The sequence below is a fragment of the Labeo rohita genome, chromosome 23 (genome assembly GCF_022985175.1).
Source record: "Labeo rohita strain BAU-BD-2019 chromosome 23, IGBB_LRoh.1.0, whole genome shotgun sequence".
Classification (NCBI taxonomy): domain Eukaryota; kingdom Metazoa; phylum Chordata; class Actinopteri; order Cypriniformes; family Cyprinidae; genus Labeo; species Labeo rohita.
The window spans coordinates 29,517,942-29,531,815 of NC_066891.1; the positions used below are offsets into that span (position 1 = coordinate 29,517,942).

The 13,874-nt window shown below is 35.7% G+C and overlaps 2 protein-coding genes across 4 annotated transcripts in view; one reads left to right on the top strand and one right to left on the bottom strand.

The window, feature by feature from the left end:
• Positions 1-13,874, bottom strand: part of snai1b (snail family zinc finger 1b) — a 478,512-nt gene that overhangs the window by 217,646 nt on the left and 246,992 nt on the right. The gene's annotated exons all lie outside the window — the stretch shown is intronic.
• The window catches only part of LOC127154626 (pleckstrin homology domain-containing family G member 1), a 48,198-nt gene continuing 34,798 nt past the window's right edge, over positions 475-13,874 (top strand). Inside the window, exons 1-2 of one of the 3 annotated variants that reach the window (XM_051096286.1) lie at positions 475-574; positions 678-878. Coding sequence is in view for 1 of the 3 variants with exons in the window: in XM_051096284.1 (XP_050952241.1) it covers positions 9,996-10,005 (10 nt within the window). In the remaining 2 variants the exon portion in view is untranslated. Of the gene's footprint in view, positions 575-650; positions 879-9,722; positions 10,006-13,874 lie in introns of those variants that run through there. The other 2 variants (XM_051096285.1, XM_051096284.1) reach the window with 2 other exon arrangements.

Genomic DNA, 13,874 nt, shown 5'->3' on the forward strand with positions numbered 1-13,874 from the left:
TGTGTGTTTTAGTAAGAACTGAAGTGTGATGGAAACACTTCATTCTCAGGAAGCAGGAATGACCGTTGGACTCTACTGAGGGACTTTCCTCAAGATTGTGCAACAACTATTGAAACAATGCCCCTGTTTTACACCATGATATTGTTTTGTGTCTTATACAGTTTCTCCAGTTTCCTCTGGTGACGTTAGTGTGTTTATGCATGTGTGTGTATGTGTGTGAGGTAAAGTTTCTTCTTCTCCTCTGCTGACTGAAGGTCAAGCAAGAGTCCTACAGTGCATGTGTTTTCAAAGCATTAGCTCCAGACTGAGCGCTGAGCAGAAATCCCATCTCTACATCTATCTCAGACCGCTTTCAGATCTATTTCTGTGAGTGTAGCCTCTTTAAAGTGACCCAATTGTGTGTACGTGTGTAGAGAGGAGGACGGTGCGCCCTTGGCTCGCTTCTCGCTTCCTTAACCCCTCCGTGTCTCTCCAACTTTCTTTCTCTCAAACTCTTTCTTTTTGTTCCAGTAATTTTCTACAATTTGCATTGCCTGCAGCGTTAACGGTGATCCACTTACAGCATCCACAGAATGTGAGTGACTGTGTGTGTGTGTGTCTTGTGATGTGGCGGTGCATCAGGAGAAAGATCATCAGATATATGCGCTCACTCTCTCTCTCTCTTTCTGATCTCATAGAGGTGTGGACACTCAGCGGTGGACGCTCAGCCTGACTTTGAGAGTCAGTCTCAGGCTGTGTGTGTGTTTGTGTGTGTCAGACAGCAGGCAAGACTGCTTGAGCCCATGGACATGGAATTAAACTTCATAAGGATTTTACTCTCAAGAAAACTGTGTGAATCACTCCAAAGAGCAGGAAACAGTGGCAAAGCTGTTTGAAAGGTGAGTTTATGGCTGTTCAATTCATTCATTTACAACAGGAATGAAATGTATATTGACTCAAGGTTTAGTGGTTTGATGTGAATGCAGATAAATGTAGGGCACTTACTTACCAAAAATTAATCTTTCATGCTTATCAGGTGACGTGCATTTTTATTTGTATTGACTAGACGCTGTGGTATTTTTGAGCTTTAAGGCGTCATTTAGAATGATTTTTATTTCATAAAATTACAGAGCAGTTCTCACTATTAACTAGTTGGTTATTAGCATGCATATTACTGACATATTGGCTGTTTATAAAGCACCTATTCCACATGACTATATTCTACATCCTTACCCAATACCTAAACTTAACTATCTTACTATTTAATACGCAGCAAATTATGAGTTTATTAAGGCAAAAGTCATAGTTTATAGTTGAGATCTAAATCTTAAAATTAAGTGTGGACAAAATTACTTATGAACATCCAACTCCAAACAACACATAGTTGTGATACATTTACTGCACATTATTTTTAAAATAAATGAAAATTAAATGTAAAAGGACATCTTTATGTTCATTGCATTGAAAAAAAACTTGGTCACACTTTATTTTAAGGTCCAATTCTTAACATTAGCAGAGCATTAACTATAACTTTTGCCTCAGTAAACTCCTACTTTGCTGCGTATTAATAGTTAGTATGGTAGTTGTTAAGTTTAGGTATTGGGTAGGATTGGGGATGTAGAATAAGGTCATGCAGAATATCTGCTTTATAAGTACTAATAAACAGCCGATATGCTAATAATACGCATGCTAATAAGCAAATAGTTATTGGTGAGAATTGGTCCCTATACTAAAGTTTTACCCAAAACTTAATATTTAATTTATCTTGTTTTAATGATGTTTAAATATTTTTAATGGTAAACCAAATAATGGTAGTGATTTAAAACTAAATGTTTGTCTTGTAAAAACTGTCTGCTGAGCTTCTGTGGTTGTGTGTTCTGGATTTGGATGTGCAAATATTTGGTACGTAACATTTACATGTCAGAGAGATAAAATATTGGAAACATGCTGGTCATTATGAGTGTGTGAATGTGCCGTCTTATTTAAAGTGATCTGCTTGATAGACACACAGTCAGTGCCAACTTGTTGTATTTCTTGAATCAGTGATGGTTTTTAGGTTATAATTTTTCTTCAGCACACACACACACACAAATAGACCACACAACCATGTTATTCACAGGAAGACCATTTCCACCTCCTGTTGACTGCTCACCCAGCGTGATCATCTGAGGCCAAACAGCACTTCCTCTGTCACACACACACACACAGTGACACTGACCTCTGAAAACACAAAGCTGACCATAACCTACTTTCTACATGGCAACCAAATTAACAAATAAATTGCCATTGCACATTCATAAGATACAATTTTGAAATGTTGTGACATGAGAGACAGGAAATTAGCCAAGCTCATTTAATTATAGACCAATTATCTGTTTGTAAATATTCGGGATGCAGCATGGTTGCAGAAAACCCGGGAGAGGAAAGCCTTACGGCTAGAGAATTACAAGGATACAGTACAAAATTAAATTAAAAAAAAGTATAGATTATATTGATTAGATGTCATTTTCAAAATGTTATTCGCATATTACAAGAGCTTGTCACCCAGCGATAAGCACTGTTATTCAATGAAATTGACGTTAGATAGTGGGAGAGTCTTACAGATTTGAAAAAGGGATGATGCTTTTTTATGGGCGGTTCAAGTGGCAATCTGTGGAGCCATGGAATAAAAGAATAAAAAAGGTCAATTTTAGGTCATTTTATATTTTAAAATTCGTACTTTATTTTCGCAATTCCGAGATTATATTCCACAATTTGTCATTCTCTCTTTTCCCCTCGGCTCAGAGTTTATATCCCACTCTTCTGGCTTTTTTTCCGTCAGAATTAACAAACTCACTAGTTTTGTTAAATCGAGTAGTAAAGTCCGAATTAGGAGATATAAACTTGCATTTATAGAGAAACTTGCATTTATGAGAAAAAAGTTAGAATTGTGAGATAAAAACGGTTTCATGCATATTACTAGAATATAAGCCATTTATAAGTACTATTAAAGCACATATTAATGCCTTATTCTACATGACATTATTCTACATCCCTAATTCTACCCAATACCTAAACTTAACAACTACCATACTAACTATTAATAAGCAGCAAATTAGGAGATTATTAAGGGAAAAGTTGTGGTTAATAGTGTATAAGTGTTCCCTATTCTAAAGTGTTACCAAAAAAGGTTATGCAAAAATGTTTATAGTAATAGGTTTAAATAATATTTCATACTGTATCTGTAGGGCTAATACAATATGTCCCCTACGAACAGCATATGTGAATATTATGTAGACCTACTGTTTAAATCAAATTTATGCTTTAAAAGTAGAGTAGTCATAGCAGTTTTCATCTATAGTATGTCCGTTTAAACGTCTGTGTTTAGCTTCAAATGGCATCTTTGATGACTGTATTTTATAAAAATTATCTGCATTCCATTTTGACATCAAAATGCACAAAAATATCTGTTTTTTATACCATGGATTTTACCCGTTTAGCTCTACTTGTTACCAGTGTTTTTCTGCAACCACTATGTGCGCACAGCTGCAAGTGACGTCACTGTGACATCTACTCAAAATTGGTCTATACAGTTTTCTGTAAGCAGTATGCATGCTGCTGAATGCAGTGTGTGTGTGTGTGTGTTTGTGTGTGTGTGACGTTTAGGGATTGGGGTCACATTCGAGACTACCTCTAACATTCACACAGACACAAACACGCATTGATGCTACTTTACAGTGATGGAATATCTACTTCCTGGGGTGAACTTCACAGCTGGAATAACAAATACTAACACACACACACACATGCAATTCAGTACATTCATGCACACAGAAACAGAAAGACAGACACATACACTGTCACCTTCTGAAATCTTGTCTATTACAGTGATGTATCTGAGTAAATTTGCTTTAGATTTGCATCTGCCGTGGTGGAGTGCGTTAACATTCATGGATGCAAATTTACAGCCACTGTAAGTTATGTTTGCCCATGTAGTACATAGTGACAGCAGAGTGTTTACCCTCTCTCTCCTTCTCTTTCTGTCCTTCTTTGAGAAGGAGTGCGAGAGTGAGGAGCCCGTTCGTTTATTAACGATGTTCTTTTGTGTGGGCCGTCCCGCCCCTCACATCCCCATTGCGAACCTGTTGTCATAACAACAGCTGCTTGTCTTCCTGGCAACCCCCACCCCTCTGTATTGTGTGTGTTTTACTTTGATATAGTTTGGGGTGCAAAATCATTCCCAGAATTCAGCTCTATATGACAAATTGGATTAATTAATAATATTCAGTATTTAATATAGCTGTAAAATAACCTTAACCGCATTTCCCTTTCATTGGAATGCAATTTCAATAAACAAATTCATGAATTGTCATCCTTTCTCTGGAAGACCTAGTTCCTGACAAGTGCACTAAGTTTACTGATTAATCTCTGTGGGTGCTGTACAGTGACGCACACATTGTAGTTGATGACTGTAGTGTATTTTAGCACTACTGAAAGTATGTATTACACAGTCAGAATCTAAGACCACAGCTATTCATTTTAGAAAATAGTAATGGTAGTATTTTGCAATCCGGTGCAAAATTGGCATAGAATAACCATGACCATTTTTACAGCAAAAATTCATGTAAGTTTATGTTAGTTTATAAATGCAATATTGTTTAGTGTTAATGTCCTGTCATAATAAATTAATAATTATTTATACAACCACAAATTTAAATAATAATAATAAATGTACATTAGTCTACCATTCACAAGTTTAGGGTCAGTAAGAAATCATTGTAATATGTTGATTTGCAGCTCAAGAAACATTTCTGATTGTTGATGTTATGGTGATTATTTATTTTTTTAAGAATTTTTTTAAATTAGATTTCTGATATAAAGTTCAAACGAAAAGCATTTATTTGTAATATAAATATTTTAAAGCATTATAAATGTCTTTACTGTCACTTTTGTTTAATTTAATGGATCCTTGCTGAATAAAAGCATTCATTTCTTTTAAAAATAAATACATACACAAACAAACAATCAAACAAACAAACAAACAAATAAAACATTAAGTTAGTTACACTGTAAAAAGTTTTCACCAGTTTCCATGTAAAAACATAAGTTCTGCAGCTGCCTTCAAATTTTAAGATACATCAACTTAAAAGTACAAGTAATTTCAACTCATAATCAACTTAAAATTAAGTCATTTTAACTCATTTTATTGTAATGAGTTGAAATGAGTAGTAGTTTTAAGTTCATTTAACTTAAAATTTTAAGGCAGTTGCTGAACTTAAGTTTTTAAGTTGAAAACTTTTTACAGTGTATGTTTTGTAGAATTTTATTATAACGTTTTTGGTGAAATTTCTTCAGTTTCATACCATCTACAGCATAATCTGGCTGTAAAACTGACCGCACCTTTGTGTTTCTCTGTGTTTGTTTCCTCTTTCAATATCTAAAGTATTGCTTTAGAAACTGCAAAATGCAAAAATTATATGCAAATGTCCAAACTACACTTTTAAATAGTGCAGTCCTTATATTGTGTTGTTTATTATTTTTTATTACAATATCTGGTGGAACATATAATACAGAGCACACCATAGTAGGGATGTCCTTAGTTAACACAAAACTACACATGTATATGAGGGTGAATGAGTGCATGTGTGTTTGTGTGAAATCTCACTCTCTTCCTGGTAAAGGAGGGTGGGGGTGGGGGACGGGCTCATGTTAAGTTAGTTTGAGTGATCAGGGATTAAACTGCAGTTTTAAACTCTGAAACTATGAATGGGGCTGGATTTGTGTGTGAGAGAGAAACTTTAATCCATCACTTCTAACTGACAGCAAGCTCTTATAGTTTATGCTACAATGCAGTACACACACACACACACACTCCTGAAAAACCTTATTGAACCACCTATTCTGACAGTAATCTGGCTTTGTGACATGGTCAAAATTTATGTATTAATATGTGTATGTGTTTTTGTGACATATCAGGACACACATTTGAATTATGACATGGGTATGATATGGGTATTACAAGGAGAGGGTGACTTATGAGGACATTGCCCCATGTCCCAATTTTTCAGAAGGCTTATAATCATACAGAATTAGTTTTTTTTTTTTTTTTTTTTTTTTTTTGGAAAAAGTAAATGTGCACAGTTTCCTGTGAGGGCTAGGTTTAGGTGTAGGGTTGGTGTATGGCAATAGAAAGTTTGTACAGTAAAAAAACCATTACGCCTATGGAATGTCCCCACAATTCACAAAAACAAACCTGTGTGTGTGCGTGTGATGAGCTGCATGCTGGAGCTGAGAGGTGGGTTTCATTTGGGTCACTGGATATGAATAGGCTGCCGATTGAGGATTGTCAAACTGGATACTGAATGTGTGTGTGTGTGTGTGTGTGTGTGTGTGTTACACTAGTATTCATTAAAAGGTATTATCACTTTCACAGTTGCTTATCATATTGTGCAAATAGCTGTGTGTTTGTTAGATGTTCAGAAGGTGTGTGTGTTTAAGGTGTGTTAGAGTCACTTGTGCTAGCATGTACCTCTGTTGTCTCCTTCTGAATGTGTCCAAAGAGAGAATTAGTCTCTATTCAACTCAGCGCAACTGTGAATGAACTCAAAGCCACAAATCTGTTTACTTCACACTTACAGTGAAATGCTGAACATCAATCAATGTTTGGTTAACTGTCCACAACGGGTGACCACAGACGTCTGTATGACGCAGGAGATAAGTACAGACAATGATGTGATGCTGATGTTTGCTTGTTTGTTCGAATGTTCAAAGGCTCATTCATACTTTCCTTTCCATTGCTAACACATCACTTGTGTTAATTTGTCCATGCATAAAGAAAACAAGCAAGCAAACAAACAAATAAATAAAATCTGGCCAAGATGTATTTCAAATATATACTAAATATATGCTGTAAATTGTTCTTTAGTTTAAAGAACTTTTTTCTTTTTCATATAAATGACAACTCTTAATCTTAAAATGTTAAAATATGTTAGAAAATGTACTTCAAAGGGTGAGGAAATATATTTCCAATCTTAAAATACATTTTGGGTAAATGCAAAATGTATTTTGAACAATATGAATGCTGTCATGAAACTCGGGTTCATTACCCGTAACAGATGTACACAGGTGGAGCTGGGGAAGGTGGAGGATTTCTGACAGCAAACAAACCCTCCACCTCCACCAGCTCCACCTGTATTTTTGCTGATTAAAAAGCATCTATATATTTTTGTGATATGGGGTTAGTTAATTAATAGGCTGATTTATTGGTTGAGTTATTTTAGTTAAATAGCTAGCTAGCTAGATTGTTAATTGTTGATTGTAAGATTGTTGCTGGTTCATTGTTAACTTTGTTTATTCATATGAGGATTATTGACATATTTTCGACAGGCCAATTTTAAAATACAAAAAACAATAACATCTCTTGTAATTGTTCAAACATTAAGAATGTTGTGTACAATGTCATATGGTATGACCATGATTTATTATATAATATTAAAATGAATTCATTTCCTTAACATGCTTAACATTTTTTTTTAGATGTTCTCATTAATTAAAGTATTTATAAACAAAGTATTTGCATTTATTTTGAGTTTTTTTCAAAAATAATCTTTTTTTTTTTTTTTTTTTTTTTTTTTTTTATAAAATACAAAGATTAAACATAAACCATCAATTGAATATAAAAGCACAAAAACTGCCAATCTGGGACATATATCTATAATGGAAAACACTCTGCAGTGGTTGCACCACATGATATTTTAAATTCAGTCCAAATTTACAAGCACAGAATTGGCCACCTAAATAAAATAAGCTAGCTTCACACAAAAGGTTACTATGAAATTTTTAATAAAAATAAATACTTGTAGAAATAAGTAGAAAATATAGAAATATTTTTAAAGACGTTTCCAAAACAACAGTTATGGCCGGACACACCACATGATATTTTGACACTTTAAAAAACAGAAAAATTAAATAACTAACCTTTTTTGGTAAAGTTAAAGTGGGTCCATACATAGGAGAGGTACTTCATATATATGGCATCTTTTCGATGCATTTAAACCAACCTTTAACTGAAAAAATGCAATCGGACAGAATATTTAAGAGTCACGTCATTGACCCATGAATATTTAATTCACAAAAAGATCTTTTACGTGCACAACAGTATTTAATTAGTGTGTGTTTGTTTGTGTGTGTGTGTTTATTCTTGTGTTTATTCATTTTCTTTTAAAAAACAGTCATGCTGTCTGTTCTGATATCTATTTTAATGAATTAAAATAAGCAGCGAGTGAAAGGTGTATGATTTAATCAGGCTCGTTAGTGGGCAGGGATAAATCTCCCTGACTGATAGTGTGTGATGAAGTGGCTGTGGTGTATTGTTTGATTCAGACAGCTCCTCTCCTATGAGAACAGAGGGGGGCAGTCTTTATGTGGAGCTGTTCTCAGCTATTGATCAGGCCTGAGCCCCCTGCTACTGTTTCAAAGAGTGTGTGTGGGAGGGTCAGCTCGCCGTGAACCTGCTGACTAATGCGAGAAATTCGCAATGTGCTATCATTTTCTCTCTTTCTATCTAATACCTGGGCTCTGTTCCAAAACCTAGTGAGCTGCCTAGGTAGACAACATTTTAAGCCATTATAAGTGTCATCCTGATGTGAAATTATAACACAATTATGCTTCAGTCTAAAAGGCTTTCTTTTGCCACATGTAACCTTTGTAAAGAAGACAATGCCAGACAATGACAAAGACAATTGTAACCAAGTATATTTCAGTGCAAAATGAATGCAATGTTTTAAGACATTAATGCATGTTAATTATAGTTTAAATTTATATTAAAGTGTTTGTTTTGACCCACTAGGACTTCAGCACATATTTATATAGCCATATATATATATATATATATATATATATATATATATTTAGTATGCTAGTTATAAATGAAAATAAGTGTAAATTAAAGCATGACAAAAGATTATTAAAACAATTATTTAAAAAGGACTTTTTAATTTGGAATTACAAAATTCCCCTTTACTTAAGTGTATTATGAAACACTCATGAAGGAAACTTTTATTTATTTTTTTTCTTTAAAGTACACTTAAGTGGTGATTCTTTTAAGATCTGAAGTACCAATACAAATGCACGTTCATTACAAATAATGGCACTTTTCTTTCAAAACGCACAAGTTCAGAGAAAGCTGACACTCTCGTCTATCCAAGATGGTAAGCTAAGCAAAAAAAATATTAATACTAATTAATATTAATTACTAAATAATAATGTATTAACAAATCGAACTGATAAAAAGTTAAATATACACTATAAAAAAAAAATAAAAAAATTATATATATATATATATATATATATATATATATTCTTCATGAAGAAGAGACAGTCAGAAGTTCATCAGAGGCGAAAATTCTTTGCAATTAATTGTCTGTTTGTGAGCAGTGAACATGTCACAGAAAACAAAGAGTTGGCCTGATGAAAGGAATCTTTCTTTCACAAGTCCCAAAATTTGTCTCAGACAGCCAAAACCATCCAGCCTAACAAGAGTTTGAAACAGAGCCACTGTTGTGCCAAACATCAATAAGGCTCATGAACAGAAGAAAATGAACAAACACTGCAGGAAAAACACATGCAAAAATTTCCAGAGTTTACAGGAACTCAAAAGAGAAAGCAAAAGAGAGAGGCATTCTGTGGAAGTTTGAGCTGCTAATTTGTTGCAGTGGGAGAGGGAGGAGCCACGGGGAGGGAGATTTGGGAAGAGAATCTCGAAGTGCTCAATGTGTGAGTGACAGGCAGACCGTCAGGACCGTTGTGGTGCGGCTCAGAGCTTATGTGTGTGTGAACCGAGGATTTACTGCGTGTGCGTGTGTGTGCAGATACCCTCAGTATCACTCACACAGACGGCGCTATCCTGTGTGTCTCAGGGAGAATGTAAAGTGAATTGAAGGATTAGAGAAGTGTGTTGTGTGTGTGTGTGTGTGTGTGTGTGTGGCACTGGTCTGGAATACTAAGTGGATATGTGATCAAATCTGAATCGAGCTGCAATGCCTACGGGTAAGAGATCACACTTATAACAGATGATAAATACGTTTTTGTTGTTACTGTTATGATGTTAGTGTGTTTTTTATTGTACTTTTGTGTGTGCATGTTGGTCATTTGCTTTATGTGCAGAATCTTTATGATTATTTGTGTCTTTATGGCTTCTAAAGTCATATCAGCTCTTGAAAGCTTCCTGTGAATGTGTGTGGCAACATTTGAACACTTTTCTGATTGATGTCAGAGCTGGTGTGTTTAAACTGCCCGAGTCCTGCCGTTAGGGCACTCTCTGTTTAACTAAATGTCTGTATGTGTGTGTGTTGGCAAGTTGTGAACTGAGAGTATTTATTTGGCTTGGTTTGTGCTGGTGGGCTCGTGAACCAAACAGAGGTCCCCTACACAACCTCAACAGACTGAAATATTTATAAGTGCATATGTATGTGTGTGGGTTGGTAACTTAGCTGTGCTTTGAGCACAAAATTGCCTTCAGACTTTAGGTAGATCTGACAAACCTTTGTCATATGATTCATAAAAAGTAAATATTACATGATTCTTTTAATGATAGGGCTTGGGTTGTTTGGAGTCATTAAAACTAGATTTAAATGGCTAAGCAGATGTGTGTGTTGTGGTGAGCATGTGTTTGCATCAAGATTTTAAATTGATGTGGATGGTATTACACTGATTTGTAACAGACTACTATAAAAGACTAGTCTTTCTACTTTAAATGTTTATGTGAAATTACCAGTGAAACTGATCATTGTTTCAAAGTCAATCCTACACTTTTTTCCCCATTGTTTTTGTAATAAGTGCATATTGTAATAAGTAAAGCGTGTTTCGGTTATGTTGTTGTTGTCAGGAAACCTTTCGCTCTCTGTCTCTCTCCCCCACCCTTGACCTAAATTAGTCCCCCATGGGTTGAGGGTTTCGGGGGGATAATAACAGTTTAGAGTCTGCGTTTAGACAATACCAGCACCCCCTCAGGACATCTGTCCCTAAAGTAATACACCCCCCGGGACACAACCCAGCTGGAGAGAGCGAGAAAGAGTTTGAAGCGCGTGTTTGAAAGATGGCATGGTGAAAACCTGTCAGAACTTATTTGCGGGTAACAATTACTTGTTTCAAAAGTTCAAAAAGCAACCTAGGAGGTTTTACCTCGGCTTACCCGGAGCTTCTCGTTGGAGATTTTACCTTATTTACCCCTAAAAGGTTCAATATAGTACCTTAAAGGTACTTATTATTACTCTAAGAACTAACATGCAGCCTTTAGAGGCGGATGCCTCCGTGACAAGCTGTTGTACCCCTAAAGGTACAATTTGAATGCACAGTTTAGTCTGACAGTGCACTTTTTCCTCAAATTAGAAGGTTTGCAAAGCCTGTTCATTTACATTCTTTGTGAATTTGTGTGCTGGGATTATGAATTTGTGCTGTATATAAATGTCAGGTTTAGGTTTCTCTGAAGCAAATCCGTCTCAGTGAAATCTAATCTGTGGGTAGCACCAGGGCAGTGGGTCACGGGCGGACATTCACCCCATATGTGTGTGTGTGTGTGTATATATTAGTATGTTCATTCATGCAGGATAAGTTCCTTTGTCACATCCTATTCTTTAAATGCATTCAGTCCTCTAAGAAAACCTCTTACCAGCCTGTCAGTAATTTGGTTGTTATAAATGTGTAATTAACACATTGGTTTTAAATGTGCACCATGTGTAATATAGCATGTGTGTGTTATACTATAGGAAGGTGGAAAAGGTAAATCACTCTTGTCAATGACATCATACATCTGCTGTCTGGGAATAGAAGCACATCAATAAAAGATCCTGATCCTCCAGACAGGGCAAACATAGTTCAGATGTCATACCGGACAGCAGCGCTTTGCAGATGACTGCAGAGATCATCAGACAAAGTCTGATATATGGTCATCCATCCATCAAGAGTGTGAATGGGTTTGTCCTTTTCCTGTATGGAGTAGCTTTCGTGGTTGATAAATTGATATTTAGGATTTTCCTTGGACTGCAGTCAGACTGTTTTGTCTCTTCCAGTTCTTTGATATTGTTATAGTTACTGGGTCTGTCTGCTAGTAAAACGTATTGAAAAAGCATTTTTACACTGCATCTGGTCTTTACATGGTAATTGAAGTGATGAATGTTCTAAGTTAGAATGTCCAACGCTGAGAACATTCTACAATCAGAACTTCAGTCGGTTGGTTTGATGGGAGATAATGGGCCGGTCTGATTGCAGGAAATGGGCAGCGAAGACGAGCTATTTATAAAGATGTGATAACTCCAAGTCATTATGTTTGATTGAGAGATAAGCAAGGGATTTTTCTCAGGGATCCTCAGCCCTGGAGTAGACAAAAAGTTGGGAGTTGTTTTGGGAATGTTTTCGGCATGTTATGAATCCGTCACAGGCATTCCAGCTCCAGAAGTCGTGGTGGAGTTCCAACATGTTTCAAAGACCAGAATAGAAGTTGTGTTGCTTGCGCGAGTGTGTGTGCTGCTCTCGTGCAGTCGGGCTTGAGAGATTTAATCCCATTGGTTATGGACACGCAGCGCTTGGCTGCAAAACACACATTGTCGCGGAGATATCAAGACCATGAGAGCTTTGTGTAATTTTGTGCATGTGTCTGATTCTTTTCATGTTTGGTGATCAGAGTTCTCCTAAAGCGAACTTGACAGTGTAAAATCTCTGTTTGTGTTTGCATATGTTTCACGCTGTAGGATTCATTTATAATGAATACACACAAATGTCAGTGTTTGGCTAAAAAGCATGGTACAGCAGACCAAAACTTTTAATGAAAATCTGTCAATGATGCATACGTTGAGATTAATTTGCGAACTGATATGATAATGAGGTTATCAGACTGAATGCATCATTAAAGGACTGACCTTTTCAGTCTGAGCAGATAGACAGGACTAATATAAAAATGGGCAATCAATCTAGCAGAAAAAGCTACAGTACTTAAACCAAAAAACGAAAAGATACATATAAGCAAACACTATATAATTTCAGCAAATATTCACTCAAAATTCACTCGCTTACTGATTTTTTGCTTTTTGCAAACACAAAAGAAAGTCTTCGGCATCATAAAAGCACCATAAAATAATCATAAAAGTGGTCCATATAACTTATAATGTGTTGAATTGTAAGTCATCTGGAGCCATAGCTTTGTGTGATGAAAAGACCGAAGTTCACTAATAAACTTTCTCTCTGCTCAAGCTTCCAAGTGTAATTTACAGTATAAATGCACCATCAGCAGCTAAATTTATTTCTTTGTGTGTCATGGATGAACAAAAATAACATGGCATTGTAAATGAGTAACAAAGTTGTAATTTTTAAGTTTTATATCAGAATGGTACTGCTAAAATTGTTACACCACATAACACATGCCAGCAGCATTTCAAGAACTTCATTTCAGAACTTCATTTGCGCTAAGCGAACCATTTAACAATCATCTGCACTCAACCATCTTTAATGTTTAATGCTTTGATGTTCTCACAAGCTTCTAATTTCAGTTCCTGCAATAGTTTCCAGTGGAGCACAGTTCACTGCCCAAAACAAAAACACATCTCACGAGCTCTCATTCTTTACAGATGGACGTGTTTTGTAACAGTTCTTATTTGCAGTTTGACCTTTTTGTACTTGTCACACTTCATTAAAGCATAAATGACATCAATTGCACACTTTAAAGATACATTTGATACCACATATCAGAAATGTGACCATTACGCAGACGAGTAGAGTCACTCACACTCGTGACATGTTTATGAGCGTCTGTTGGGGAATGATTATGTATGCTTACTGTACAATATGTGCGGTAAGGAACTGCTTACTGTGCATAATGACAGAGTGGAAATGTACGCAGACTGTCAGACTATTTCACTGTGTGT